Source organism: Centrocercus urophasianus, unplaced genomic scaffold (assembly GCF_019232065.1).
Source record: "Centrocercus urophasianus isolate 14NV4802_14NV808 unplaced genomic scaffold, USGS_Curo_1.0 seq_28, whole genome shotgun sequence".
In the NCBI taxonomy this organism is placed as follows: Eukaryota; Metazoa; Chordata; class Aves; order Galliformes; family Phasianidae; genus Centrocercus; species Centrocercus urophasianus.
In genome coordinates, this window is record NW_024884844.1 from 5,843,331 (window position 1) to 5,857,228 (window position 13,898).

Sequence of the window (13,898 nt, forward strand, 5' to 3'; positions counted from 1 at the left end):
GCTTTTCTGAAAATGAACTCCGGACTCCAATTTATGTATTCATCTTTTCCTCCATGCAAACCTACTCATCAGTCACACATTCAGGATCATACTGTTGAATGCACACATTAAATAGAAGTGACACATCATGCTCTGTTTTCCATGAGCAGCAGGGAACCAAGCACCCCCCAAAGAGGGCTCTAACATGTGCTTACGTCTTAGAGAGCCCTAAAATTACCAAGGATGAGCAAGAACTTTGCTCAACTTCACTGGAGCTGAATCAAGCCATAAAGCAAGGAACACAAGGCTAAATCCTATGTTTTGCCATGCTCCTCATTTAACTCACTGTGGTTCTATGAAGTATCTACACAGGAAGCAGCAGTGATCTCTTTTCCCTCCACTCCAGAAGGTACAAGATGGAAACAGCAGAAGTTATGCAAGAGAATCAAATCTGGTCAGTGTTAAAAATACACATTAGTCTGCTGAGTACTTGCAGCTCTTAGGAAGAAAAAAAAAAAAACACAAATGTCAAAGTTTGAGTTGGATATTCAGAGGCTAGAATTAAGCTATTTTTCAATTCCATCCTTTGTTTCCAGAATAAACTAGAAAATTGCATCACTATTAAATCCACATCACAAAGTCACTCCAGTTCTTATGATCATCTGAGCAAAGGAAGACTTGATTTTCCTAGCAGCATCCCCACGTTAAAAAGAATCGTCTCGTATTTTAAGACTACTTCAGGGTTGGTCTATTTTTACATGACAAAATTAGTAACAGCTTTCTCAGCATGAAACCGCAGGCACACCAGATGAGGGTGGAAGAGAAATAACTTGGCTGATGTTATACAAAGAACACAAATTGGTTTAGGGTGAACACAGGAGCTTTTCAGCCATCACTTTGACAAACTCCCAAGTCAAAGTTTCAAGCAGAGCTCAGCAGCTGAGTCATAGGTCTGTACTCTAATAGAGACAAGTTTATCAGCTGAGCGTAATCCAGGGAAGTAAGTGTAGTTAATGCAGCAGTGATCACAGCAGGAACCAGCTGGACCTGGCACCCCCCTTGCTGTTTATTTAAGGGGTATCTGCTATATGACAGAGAACTCAACCAGGAAACACAGAGTGTTGTCTATTTATTTTCTTTCCCTCTACCAGCCCCAGCTTGGTGCAGGTACCAAAGAACTCCAGAGCTGAGGAAGCTAACACACTGCCACCGTGACTCCTACCACAAATGCTCCAACTGCCCGAGGAGCACAGCCCAGATGGGCTGCAGACCCAGAGACAAGAAAAAGCTACACCCACTGCTTTCATACATATTTTTATTCCTGGTTGAACATGAAAATGCCCAGTAGGTATCCAAAAATGAAGACAGGGTAATTGTATAGAATATCACAAACAAGACAGCAGGGTCCAAAACACATTCTTCTGCTGGAGAATACAGTTACTACTGAAGTGCACAGTGCCAAAATATCCTGTTATAACAGCCAGAGAAAGCCCAGACAGACAGATCTCCAGTATAAAAGACAACAATCTACTCTTCCTGGCCACCTGACCTCTAGGTAAAGCAAACAGAACAAACAATCATTTTGTAGTTTTATTATCCCCACCCCCAATTCTCACAAAGGGCCTATGACTCGCATTGAGATCTCAGTGCATTTCACAGCAAAAAAAAAAGAACAAGAAAAATCGAGACAGTTGTGCATAAATCCAACTTTTTTTGCACAATTTGCAGTTTGTGTTGAAAGTTGACATGATGATTTAAACCTTCTGATGCACTCTTACATTTGTATGTTCTCCACAGAAAACATCTTACCAGATCACAAAGCTGTGAGTTCCCATGAGGATGGATCAGGTGCAGCCATTGCCATGGCTGGGAGGTGGCAGATAATGTTATATACACTGACTGGAAGACTACATCAGAAGAAAAAACAGAGTAAGGCACCACTGTTGGAAAAAATTAAGGTAGCTTGTAGTTACAACAATAACGAAAGCCATAATAAGTACTAATCTTAATTGCCAGCAATTCTTTAACTTCAATAAAATAGGTATAAAAAACAAAGGATGTTTGTACCTGAATACAGTTTCCTGATACCAGATTGTGTTTCAAATCAATACCCAGACTTCAGCATTATCAGCTTTTTTTTTTTTTTTTTTTTTTAAATAATATCTAAGATGAAAAACCAAAACCTACAGTCCATGTATTCACAGGTCACATTTCACTGCTTTGTTCTGATTAACACCACAGGAGAAAAACCAAAACAATCCAAAGGACAGTTTGTAACACTGATACTTCACCTCTGCGATGATCAGATGGGTAGAGAAGTTTAAATACAAAATTGTGTATTTTCTGTTCTGTTTGAAAGCCTCAGTCCTTGGAAGGGAAGGTGGAAGAGAAGAGGCCAAACCTCATTACATTACAACAGGAGAAAAAAAAAGGTTACTCAAATATTTAATAAAATTAGGAGTTGAAAAGTGTTCAAATTACTTTTTCAATTCAAGTCAAATATTTCAAGTATATTAAAATGTTTCAGAGGAAAAATTTCTCCATGGTTACGATTCTAATTGCTTTTATAAATCCATAAAAAAGAAAGGTAGTCTCTACAGATATTCCATATTCCTCCGATGCATGCACGTTTTCTCTCTGAAGAAAGAAGTTCCCACGATCCAGTTGATTCTTAACACTGATTTCAGGCACATCTTCCAAGCACCTCTCCAGTTTGTTTTTGCCAACGAAGGTCTAATGTTGGGCATAAAAGCAGCAATTTTTGGTTGCTGTTTTCTACATGGGTACCGAGCATACTTCAGTCATTAAATAGTTTGATGTAGAAAGAAGTTCCCATGTCACTCTGAACACCAAACAGTTTCTCTTTCTCTTAGGCAGCTTTTGCAATCAGACAGACCTACTTAGAAGACTCTTACACAAGTCAGATAAAATCTTCAGGATCATACAAAAAAAAAAAAACAAGTTGGTTGAATGTGTACCTGGCAAGTTTGTCTCTACAACCTTGTTCTGAATAGCTTTAAAGTGCCCTAGTGTATTTCCTTATGCTCATTCAAGCTTTCGCTATTATATAAAAAGGGGACACTCAGTGTGATAACTGCATTTTGAGAGACAGAAAAAGAATATCAGAAACGGGAAACTCATCTTTAAGCAGCTTTTCTAGTTAGCGTCCGTTTGCTGAGTTTGCACAGCAGAGACTGCTCTCCAAAGGGGTTTATGATAAACCCAGCCATCTCCCTGCAATTTAAAGAGAAAATACAGTTATAACAGACACTGCCTCAGCTGAAGTCTCTTTGCACAACTACTACACCAGTAGCTGTGAAAAACCAAAGGGACGCCGCTTATACTTTTCAGTCACACAGATTAAGACAGAGATCAACACTGCGGGCCACTGAGCCTACCTGAGAGCATGCATGATTCCAGCTGAGCCACAGCTGAGCTCTGGGAACTGACTGTACTTGCAATTAACCCACACAGAAAAATCACTCTTCTCAACTCCATGATCCAGATTTCATTAAAAGGCCAAACCAAGACACCAGCAAAGGGACAACCAACCAACCATTACCAGCTCTAACACAGTCTGACCATGTTCCTGGAAATTACATAGTTCTGCTTTTCATTTAAAAATCTTATGGGTACAATACCATCTGCATCACAAGGAATGTCTACTTCAAAACTACCATATCAGTAGCCACTTGTTTTCCTGCACAGCCTGCACTTCTAATACCATTACTGCAATATTTGTTCAATGGCTCAACCAATAACCTCCATCCAAAACTTAATATGCCAGAAAATAAGTTCTAAGTTGAAAGTGAATGCTTCTAAACATTTAATTATAGAATAATTGAAGAAAAAAAAAATAAAAAAAAAATCACAGTGTTTGGGAAACAAAGGATAAATCACACTTGGGAGCTCACGTGTTACCTCAGCAGTATGCATCCTGTGAAACTAAATGGTAAGATGCAAGTCCAGATACTCTGTTCTGACAGAACACACCCACACACGCACCTGCTTCCACTGTAGCTGTGCGTTTGCCAGCTAAGTACTTTGGGACTTACTTCTTTAATGAAGTATTTAGTACACCAAGGAGTTTCTGTTTCAGCACGAAGCCTTTCTTCATTCCTCTGTCGTTCCTCAAGGGCCCGCTTGTGCTCTGTAGCTTTATCAATGTCTCCATCCCGCAGAGACTCCGTTACATGTTGCCACAGCCTCCTACAAAGCAAGTTGTTAACTTCAGTTTTCCAAAGTTTCCTTAGCTCACCGCATTAAACTGCAAGGCAGAATCACTGCGTGCAGTTCTTCCAAAATAACTGCTCTATGCACAGCAAACAGCAAAAGACAAAGCATGACGATGTGACACAAGTGGAGAGGCTTGTGGCTGAGCCTCACACCTATAGGAGCAGATAAGAAAAGGCTCTGAGGCTTCAATTGCACCCATCTAATGCCAGCCTGCACACCCTTTGGAAGTTGCTATGGAAGCATTATTCAACAGACAGCTTCTCATAAGGACCTTCCTCAGCAGGCACTGCTCAGCTGTGTGGTTTTTCCAAGGCATTCTCACCAGACTACTCAGGACAAAAAAGGGTCAGACAAAAATAAATGCACGTATTTTACCTAGATTCAAATGGTCCTTGCTTCTCAATGGGCCGGACTCGTTTTCGTGTCACCGACAATTTTGTCAAGTCCACATATTTTGTCTCCCCGTTGCTGTAGGTGAATTCAAGCACGCTGTTCCACTCCCCTTGCACTCTGCACACCACTGTGTTGGTCGTGTTCTGCTTCACTTCACCCGTGACTCTAGGAAATTGTGTTATTTTTTAAAAGACCATGGTCAGAGACACCTTAGGACAATTCACTGCATTAATCAACCTCATTCCAAAAGAGTTGGTATGCTTGTCACACTGCCCTGACAAGCGTTAGTTACTTGAAGGCATGGAGACTGCATTGGCATAGAGAAGCTCAGAGCACAAAGTGACTTTTCTTTATTGCTCCAGTTGCTTTTGTGTTACCCAGAAAAGCATTTTGATTTTGGCTTCAGCGTAGAATTGTTTTGAGTCTTTTAACCAAAACAAACAAACAAGGCATGTCATTAGTAACAAGCAGTAGAAAAATATCCATCCCATCAGATATGTAGTTCAGACTGAAAGACAGAAGTGAAGCTGTTTACCAGGAATGTATCCCACTGCCCAGCTCAAGCAGAGCTTGAAGAAAAGGAAACAAAAGAGTTTGCTAATTACACAGGTAATGCTCAAGACATGACCTCACTTGCAAGGTGCTGCAGGCTACACAAAGGACACCATTTCTACCTTCAGTTGAACTCTCATTACCTGCATATAGACAATATACAGCACACCACTTCCCAGCTTCCAGTCCCCTCAGCACAGGGATACTGGGTGCTGGATGTGCTGAGAATTCATGGGGCATGCTGCGGGCATGGCAGGATGGAGTCAACTGGCCCATGGCAGGAGGCCATTTATGATGAAACATCTGAATTTTGGCCATCTCTTTCCAGTAAGATTAAATTGGTTTGCAAGATTTTTGAGAGAAAAAAAACCCTAAAATTACATGCTGATCAAGCACACAGTTTCCTATTACCAAAATTTAAGATTTGCTTAGGAAAACAAGCTAGAGTGGGAACAACATGAGCAGTAAGAGCACATGCATGCCTCCTGAAGTTAACAAGTGGGTAGGAGTTTCTGAAAATAACTAAAAGAGCAGGCCACAGACAAGCAGCCTTCCTCTTCTACTGCTTTCTCTCCCTGTGACTCTCACACCTCACTGAAAGTATTGCACGGGGTGAAGCCCCCATCGTCCCCCAGACTGAATCCACACAGTGCCAGAAAGCAGCCAGGTCACAGTGCAGTCACATCTCCAGAAGGCTGTGCTCTTTAATATTCTTAAGTGGTGACAGCAGAGCACCTCACAACCCAGTATTTTAATATCAATCATAAAATTACAGTCTCTACTTAGCACAAAGTAAACAAGGTTTTATCACTCGTGCAGCATTACAAGGCACTGCACTGAGCTGCTAAATTAAACTCTTGTTGTGACCCATATTTCCTCCCACCGTATTGCTCAGTGACACCACCATTCCCACACTACAGAACACAATATCTGTCTGAACTAATACCAGTGACAAAGCCTGGGAGCATTTGTCTGCAGGCTTGGCATGACTGATATATGCCTGGCTATCTGAGATTACTATCATCATCTGTTTGATCAAGCTAAAGGGGCACAGGGCCAAGCAGCCAATACCCAGCTGAGGGCTGGCAATAAGGGTCAACATAGAAATCTATAATGTTGCCATAGCAACTTACTTGCACTCTGTGTAACCATGACAACACTGCTGCTTCCCCATCAAGCGATTCTTTTGGCAACAGTCAATCATTACTGCATCAGATTTCCAATAATTTCCAGTACATTGAGTGAATCTGTCTAAAAAAAGCCTCTATATACACTAATTTCATGGAGACAAGTAGAACATTTTCCAAAATTTAATCATTAACTTAAAAATGCATCCTACAGCTAAATTTTTACTGGAGTGACTGGAAGGTGGAAGCTGTATTGTAAGCAATGGAAATAAGGATCCTAAATGACATAGCTTCAGCTGTGTTTCACTTGTAGCATTTTTTACACACGAGCTTCAGTTCTCCAGATGTCACTGAGATGGTTAGCTTTGGCTGCAGGGTAAATTCAAAGCATGTCTGGGAACATAAGGGACAAGGCACTTCAATATGAAGGTCTGGGTGCTTTTTGTTTTCTTTCAACATATAAGTAGATCCTTGCCCTAATGTTCCAGAAAAAGTATTTTTCTCCCCAATTATTTCTTTTTTGCAATCTGAAGAGTCCAAACCACGTTTCAGAAGTCCTGATGAGCCAGGCAGTTACATACTTCATTACTCTTGGACATTAAATTTAAGGAAAGATTTAAACAAGTGCTGTCCAGTACATGGCTGAGAGCAAAATGCTCCACAATCACATATTCTGTGTGAGACTAGTGCTTCACTTTCCTTTTCCTTAACTCACTGTCACCATAATAGCACAAGGCTAATCTTGCAGCATGCAGTCTTGCTATAAGGAATCTCTAAAAACACCACTGTTAATCAGTTTTAAAAGGCTTTGCACCAAGTGCACAGATGTTTACAGGGATTTCCTGGAAGAACCCCCAAGCAAACTTCCCCTTAGTCCTCTTTTATCCGTTAGTCTCTGAATAAGGGCATACACGAGGAATCACCATTCCAAGATCAAACATTCTGGTCTTTAAGGAAAGAAATGAAACAGAAGTTGACAGGTATTTCTACCTAGAGATTTTCTTCAAGTTGCTTAAGCTTGATAGGATTTGTTTCTCACACTGTTTTTACCTTTTGATTAAATGCAAGCTGGAGACTCCTTCATATAACGCTGCTGAGGTACTCAAAGAGAAAAAATTCAAGGCCACACAACTAACTACAAAGCATGCTGTAAAACATGCTAACCAGCTCATTTCAGTAGGAAGAAATCTGTAGCAGTCAGGAAAAGAAGCCAGGAGCTCTGCTTTCCCAAGGGTTTGAACTGAGAGTCAGAGAAACTAGGGATTTCTTTACTGCCTTTAAATGTAACCTCACTGTTCCTTAAGGATCACAAGATGTTGTTTCAGAGCAAAGTAACATCTCAAGTATTCACCGATAGTGAGAACAGAGTCATGCTCAGACTACTGGAACACTTATTCAGCACACAGAAAAAAAAGCAGTTACACAGCTGCTGGAGCTCCAGAGCACAGACAAATGTGGAAAAACAGAGAAAGTGTCCTCACCGATGCAATTTCCCACCGTAGAAGGGTTTGGTGTGGAAGTTAATACTTGCAGAATATCCTGTCTTTGCACAGTTTATGTTGACTTTTCCTCCCAGTTCTACCCAGGGAACAGTCAAAATTGATCGAGCATACGCACAGGGCAGAGAGAACGTGTATTCTTCCTCGTGTTCCAAGAGGCTTAGGAGACCTGGGAAAAGAAACATCCTTAAATGAGCACTGTTTTAGAAATGACCAAACAAGTTATTGAAACCACAGACAGTACTACATCTGACTACCTTTCCTCATCATTCCTTCAGATGAAAGAAAAACAAAAGTGACATTTATTACAGATTCCAGACACTCAAGGTTAAGGCTCTCAGTATGAAGAAACTTACGTTTCTTTCTTGAAATGAGATTATCCTAATAATATCTATCCACAAAATACAATACTGAGCAGTGCAATATACTTCTCAGCCAAATGTAAAAAGGCTCTCACTGTCTTATGGAGAGCTCTGGAGCATGACAACATTTACGCAGCCAAAAGGAGAAAATGAGTGAATACCCTGAACTGCAGTTATTGAGGAATGACACTACTCCTGTTCATTTCCTCTCCCTTTACTACACCCTACTCTACCTGAATGCAGGTTGCAGAGACTCATTGCTACTACACTTCTTTGTCAAGATAGACTTTACTCTTTCCTGACAACAGTTTTTGTTAAGAAACTCATGAAAACCAGATATTTTCTCTGGGTTTTAAGATGTGGTTGGGTTTTTTTTGTTTGTTTTTTTGGTTTTTTTTTTTGTTTGTTTGTTTGTTTTTTAAATAGGAATCAAAGACCCACATAACAGAAAGTCTACCTGTCAGCATTACAAGAGCACAGTATGGCACTTGACTGTTGTCTGCATCAAGCCCTGCCTCTGCAGCATGCCAACGCTGTGCTTCTGACATTCATTTTCAGAGTTCCTCCTGGTTTTCAGATTCATGATATGAGGAAAGCCCAAGAGGAGACATTCACAACTGAAATTACCTGGTACAGACGAAGCACTGAGATATGCATTCCATCCCCCTGCCATGCTCACTACTTCTCAGCTGACACTCAAATGTCTGAACCTACATGCCATCAGTTGCTGAGCAATACACACAAGAAACATAATGGGCTCTCACAGTAAAATTACTGCTAAAGAGGAACTACCCACTTTGCCCCTAAAGGATCTAATTTCCATAGCTGAAGAGAATTAAAACAATATATTTGCAACATATGCAAATAGTGTTTATTTTTAACAAATATCTGGTACAAGTTATTTTGTGCAATGCTTTGGAAACATTCACAAAGACCAGTTTGCACTTACTGGTCTTTGGTTCAGAAGTCAAAAACTGAATGCCAAAATATTCCTGATCTTTGGCAAAGTGTAAATTTATCTATTTTTTCCCCCCAAGCCTGCTGTTTATAATGAGGACTTATAGTTATTGCCTGTGCTTTGTAAAGCATTAAAAAAAAAAAAAAAAAAAATCACCAGCTTATTTTACAAAAAGATTCTTCAATTTTTTTTATTTAAGAAAAACAAAAAAAAAGAAAAAAAAAAAAAAAAAGCCTGAAAACCCATGGTGGCAAGTGTAGTATTGGCAAAAAGCTTTTTCTGAAGCACCTTTGAAACAAAACCACCAAGTGGTATTCACCTGTATTTCTGACAGAGACACACAGCATTGAATTTTCTCTCAAATTGTTGTGTTCAGCAACTTCATAAGACAAATAAAGGAAAAAATATTACACTTACCTTCACCAACCATTGTCACCCCTATTGACATTCCCAAAAATTTACTCTTTGTCCAGACATGAGCATTGACACACATCTTTCTCTCCACACATTCAGCATAAAATCCTGACACAGGAGGGTGGTGGGACACTTGCTCGGCTACAAACTTTACTGTGTAGTAGTCCGACTCTGCTTGGCCTTCCAGATCTTTAGACAAAGTTATTTGCTCAGAGGTGGAGTGAGCAGAGATGTTACTGCCACCGTCAGTGGCTACTTCACTCTTGGGCATCCTCCAGGAGCAGTGAAACGTTTCCCCAATGATGGGATTGTATGGTTTCTTTGCAATAGCTCCTTTGCGACCTTCGTGAAAGGAAGTGAGATAATACTCCACAAAGCGGATCATCCTCTCCTCAGGGCTGCTGCCATTCGTGATCGCAATGAAGAGATCAGGATGGGACATGAAGTCTGCATACATCTCCAACAGCGATCGCTTCTCTAAAATAAAAGTGGGAAGAACCACCTGAAATAAAGCAAAAGGCTGTAGTAAGTGAAATGAAAAGGCAGGTAATTTCATAAGGGAAGTTCTCAGGTAGAGGATTCTGTCTTGCTTTGGACACTGCGCTTCCAGATTGAACCTCACTACCCCTCTTCGAAGATATGAGCAAAGTGGAGTGATCACAGATCCTAGAAAAGTTCTTCAAAGAGAAAAGAATCCAATAGGTAAGGGACTGAGTACCCCCCAAGTAACAGTAAATAAATCAGCTCTGAAGAAAGGGATGCGTTCCACATACCTGTAGAGTAGAAAACGGGCAGGACAGAACTCAAACTATAGCAAGGAAGGTTCACAGCAGAGGTTAGAAAAGGTTTTGTCTAATAGAGTGAAAAAGCACGAGCTGTGCCAACGTGCTTGAAAGCCTGCTGTCTCTCACATCACAAAAATAGGACAAGCATTTATCAGAAATAATAAATTAAGCTAAGCCTCTACCTTTGAGCAGAAGATTTAACACCTCCCCATCTATATCCACTACTGTAATAAAGAAGTAGAAGGGATATCTTTTGCTGGGCCAAGAAAAAAATATTTTAGTATAAGAAGGATGTATTATCAGTCTTTTCCTTCCCTGCAGTGAGAATTAACCACACATAACTAGTTTTGTTGTAATAAGCAAGACAAGAGTGTCTCAAGCAGGAGATCAAACTGTTCATTTAAGTCTGTTGCATTCAAAGAGGTGTCTTCACACTTCAGTTACTTACTCTTGTTAAGTCCATGCCAAGTTTCAGCTGAGACAAGAGATGCAAGATAACACTGCGCTGCTCCTCCACTCCTCCTAGATCATCTTCTTTATCATCACAGAGGTCCTCCAGCTCCTCATCTGGATTTATTTCTTCAGGTTCCTGGAATAAGAGCCATAAATATCAGGTCAAAGATGCGTTTGATCCATACAGTATCCAAAAAGGACTTCCTCTTGTACTGTAAGTCTCCATGTATGATACAAGAGATTATATAAATCCAGATACCTGCGGAACACCCTGGGACAAACAGCTGAGCAGAGGGGTGATGCCCTGAGTGCCAGGAGATAGCAGTAATATGTAACTGCCCTAAGGCCTTCCCCCTAGATCAGCAGCCATCAGCTCAAGGCAAATTCCTCATCACCCAACCACCACAGAAAGCACAAGGGTCCACATCCTCATGCAGAGCCCATAGCCTGATGAACAGTGCAGTATCACACAGAACCATACAATCATACGATGGCTTGGGTTGGAAGAAACCTCAAGGACCATCAAGCTCCAACCCCCCCCATCGTATGAGCGAGTCCATTCCAAGGGCGCTGTGCTGTTCTACTGCCAAAAAATAAGGTAGCTGAAAACATCCATGGAAAGTGATAATACTGGTCATACCACAACTACAGACAGTGACATACATTAATAATTAAGGGAGTTGGAGCTTAAGTGCTTAGTAGGAGGAAGGAACCAAAGGGATACATTTGAACACTCCTGTTTACTTGCTGCTCAGTTTTGCTTGTCATTTCTTCTTCCCCTGTTTTAACTTAATGACAATTAGACCTATTTAAAAACTAACAAAATATAAAAACCTAAAGATGTTTCAGTTGCCATTTTGCTGCAAGACAGCAAAGTGAAACAGATGCTGCTGTAGAGACATACAGCCACACATGACCGTTTCACAATAGCAGCCTCACATACAGAACTGTGTGAAATCAAGTTGTATACACAGAATGTAATTACAGTTTTCTACCTCAGCTAGAAAAACATCTTTTTAAATAATCCTGTTCCTTTACTTGAATATTTTGCACTTCATATTCTTTTTGACAGTTATAATGACACAGACTGTAGTTGTATTTCAGAAACACAAGCCATCTGAAGCCAAGTGATGAGAGTTGCTCACATTAAGAAAAACACATGCAGCAAAAGCTGGAAAAGAAAGATGGGAAGATTTAATAGCTGAAGATAGGCATTTTTTTCCTCTCATCTACATAAGCAGCTCTTCTTGGGCCTATTTTGTGAGTGTCATGAATTCCAATTAGGTCTTCTACACTTAGACTCCAGTTGTTTTAGATCAACATGCAAAGGAACAGTGCCTCTTTCATCACCTGGCATTACTGTCCCAACTGGCTCCCTGCGACAGCTATTTAGAGAAAGCTGCAAAACTCATTGAAAAAGCATGCCATGAAACTTTAATTTACTGCAATTGCACTCGCTCCTCCTCCAACGCAGCTAATTGAAAAGTCTGAGAAGAACTGTATTCAAATCACTTTCTATAACATGATCAGGTATTCCTCAGAAACTCCCCACGGAAAGAGGATTTTCACATTACCTTACCCTTGTTAGCTGGCAGGGCTCCGCAATGGACTGCTCCTCTCTGACAGATGCTGGCTTGTTTATCTCTGCTGGGAAATTCTGAGCTGCCCCATTTTTGAAGTGGTTTGACAGGGATATCTTTGGTTCCAACCAACTGATCGTCGTTCCTGAAGCAAAAGAGAGTTTGCGCTGAAACTTGCTCATCCTCCACGAGGGCAGCAGATAGCAGTTGTCCCCAGAGCAGCTTTCTGAAGGAGAAGCTGAAAGCAGCAAGATCCTCCTGCAGCCAATCCCTTCAGCAGCCACCGAACAAAGGTGGTGCAATGAGACACCACCTTCGGCGATCATTAGCACAAACCCTGCGATTGGCGAGCTGTAATGCGTGCAACTTGCACTGGAGCAACCCGCCGTGTCAGGCAAGGTGTAATCAGACACTCCAGGAAGAACCCAATCGACAGGAACGTAACCCTTGCAGGTTTCTTTAACTCATACAAAAAAAGCACACCGCTTATCACCTTCTCAAGCCCAGCTCCGTTCTAGACTAAAAAAAAGCCAAAGAAGATAAAGTTTTGCTGCCAACGTTTTCCTCTGGAGAGGGTGCTCATCTTTTCTTGGCTGCAAAGGAGGCAGGCACATGCTGCTGAATAAATAATAGTTGCTCAAAAAAGCTGCAGGGCTTGGAAAGCTGTTTACCCACTCAATGACTTCGATATCTCCAGTTACTCCCAGCTAATTTATCAGGACAGTTCAAGTTCCTCATTAATAATGCAAATGTTCCATTCTTTTTCAAAGGCTAATAAACGAACAGGTGACTCCTGAAGTTTTTTACTGAATCAAAACACAAACTGTGACAAGGCTGCTAGCAAAGAAATGATGTGCAAGTCCCAATTTGTAGAACTGATAAAGCATCCTACTGCACTTCAGAACCCACATAAGAAAGAATGTGATCTTTCTATGCCACCCAAAATACTCTCCTTGCAGAGCTCTGTTACCTGCAACTAGGTCACAGCCTCAGCCACAACAGAGGAAATTTAAATAAGAACATTTCCACCAGGAAAAGTATTGGGGCAGGAAAAAAAAATGTACAGCTTTTAAGAATGCAAGAATCTCTAAGCGTGCATCCTAGACTGCATGCAATGCACACTCACTGCCTATGCATGGCTTGGATTTAACAGCTATCCCCCATTTTATGCTATCAGTTACTAAAAGAATCTTAAAAGTTCAATTTCATTTCACTGCTAAATTCTAGGAGGTTTTTAAAAGTGATTTGAGATACCAGGTATGCTATAATGATAGAGGGAACAGGATATCACACCAACACTTCTCTTCCATTGGAATATCACACTCAAATCTGTTCTCAGCTACTTCAGGTAACACAACCTATTCTCCTTACCTGTGATCTCCTCATCCCCTAAGAGAGCCTTTTTTTTTTTTTTTTTTTTTTTTTTTTTTTTTTTTTTAAAACCAGTACATGATTTCATCACTTAACATTTCTGAAACTCAAGCCAGTAGTTGAAACTTCCCTATTCATCTCCAAGTCTGATTTTTGGGACACCTCAATGTAGCTGGGGCACTGTTTTCA

The 13,898-nt window shown here is 40.7% G+C and overlaps 1 protein-coding gene across 1 annotated transcript in view; it reads right to left on the minus strand.

Moving 5' to 3' along the window:
- Positions 1 to 1,277: 1,277 nt before the first annotated feature.
- The window catches only part of OSBPL11 (oxysterol binding protein like 11), a 31,686-nt gene continuing 19,065 nt past the window's right edge, over positions 1,278 to 13,898 (minus strand). Inside the window, exons 7-13 of the mRNA XM_042827021.1 lie at positions 12,338 to 12,483; positions 10,754 to 10,894; positions 9,524 to 10,022; positions 7,769 to 7,955; positions 4,591 to 4,773; positions 4,035 to 4,188; positions 1,278 to 3,213 (exon numbers count right to left, since the gene is read on the minus strand). Coding sequence (XP_042682955.1) covers positions 3,136 to 3,213; positions 4,035 to 4,188; positions 4,591 to 4,773; positions 7,769 to 7,955; positions 9,524 to 10,022; positions 10,754 to 10,894; positions 12,338 to 12,483 — 1,388 coding nt within the window. The 3' untranslated portion in view covers positions 1,278 to 3,135. The remainder of the gene's footprint in view (positions 3,214 to 4,034; positions 4,189 to 4,590; positions 4,774 to 7,768; positions 7,956 to 9,523; positions 10,023 to 10,753; positions 10,895 to 12,337; positions 12,484 to 13,898) is intronic.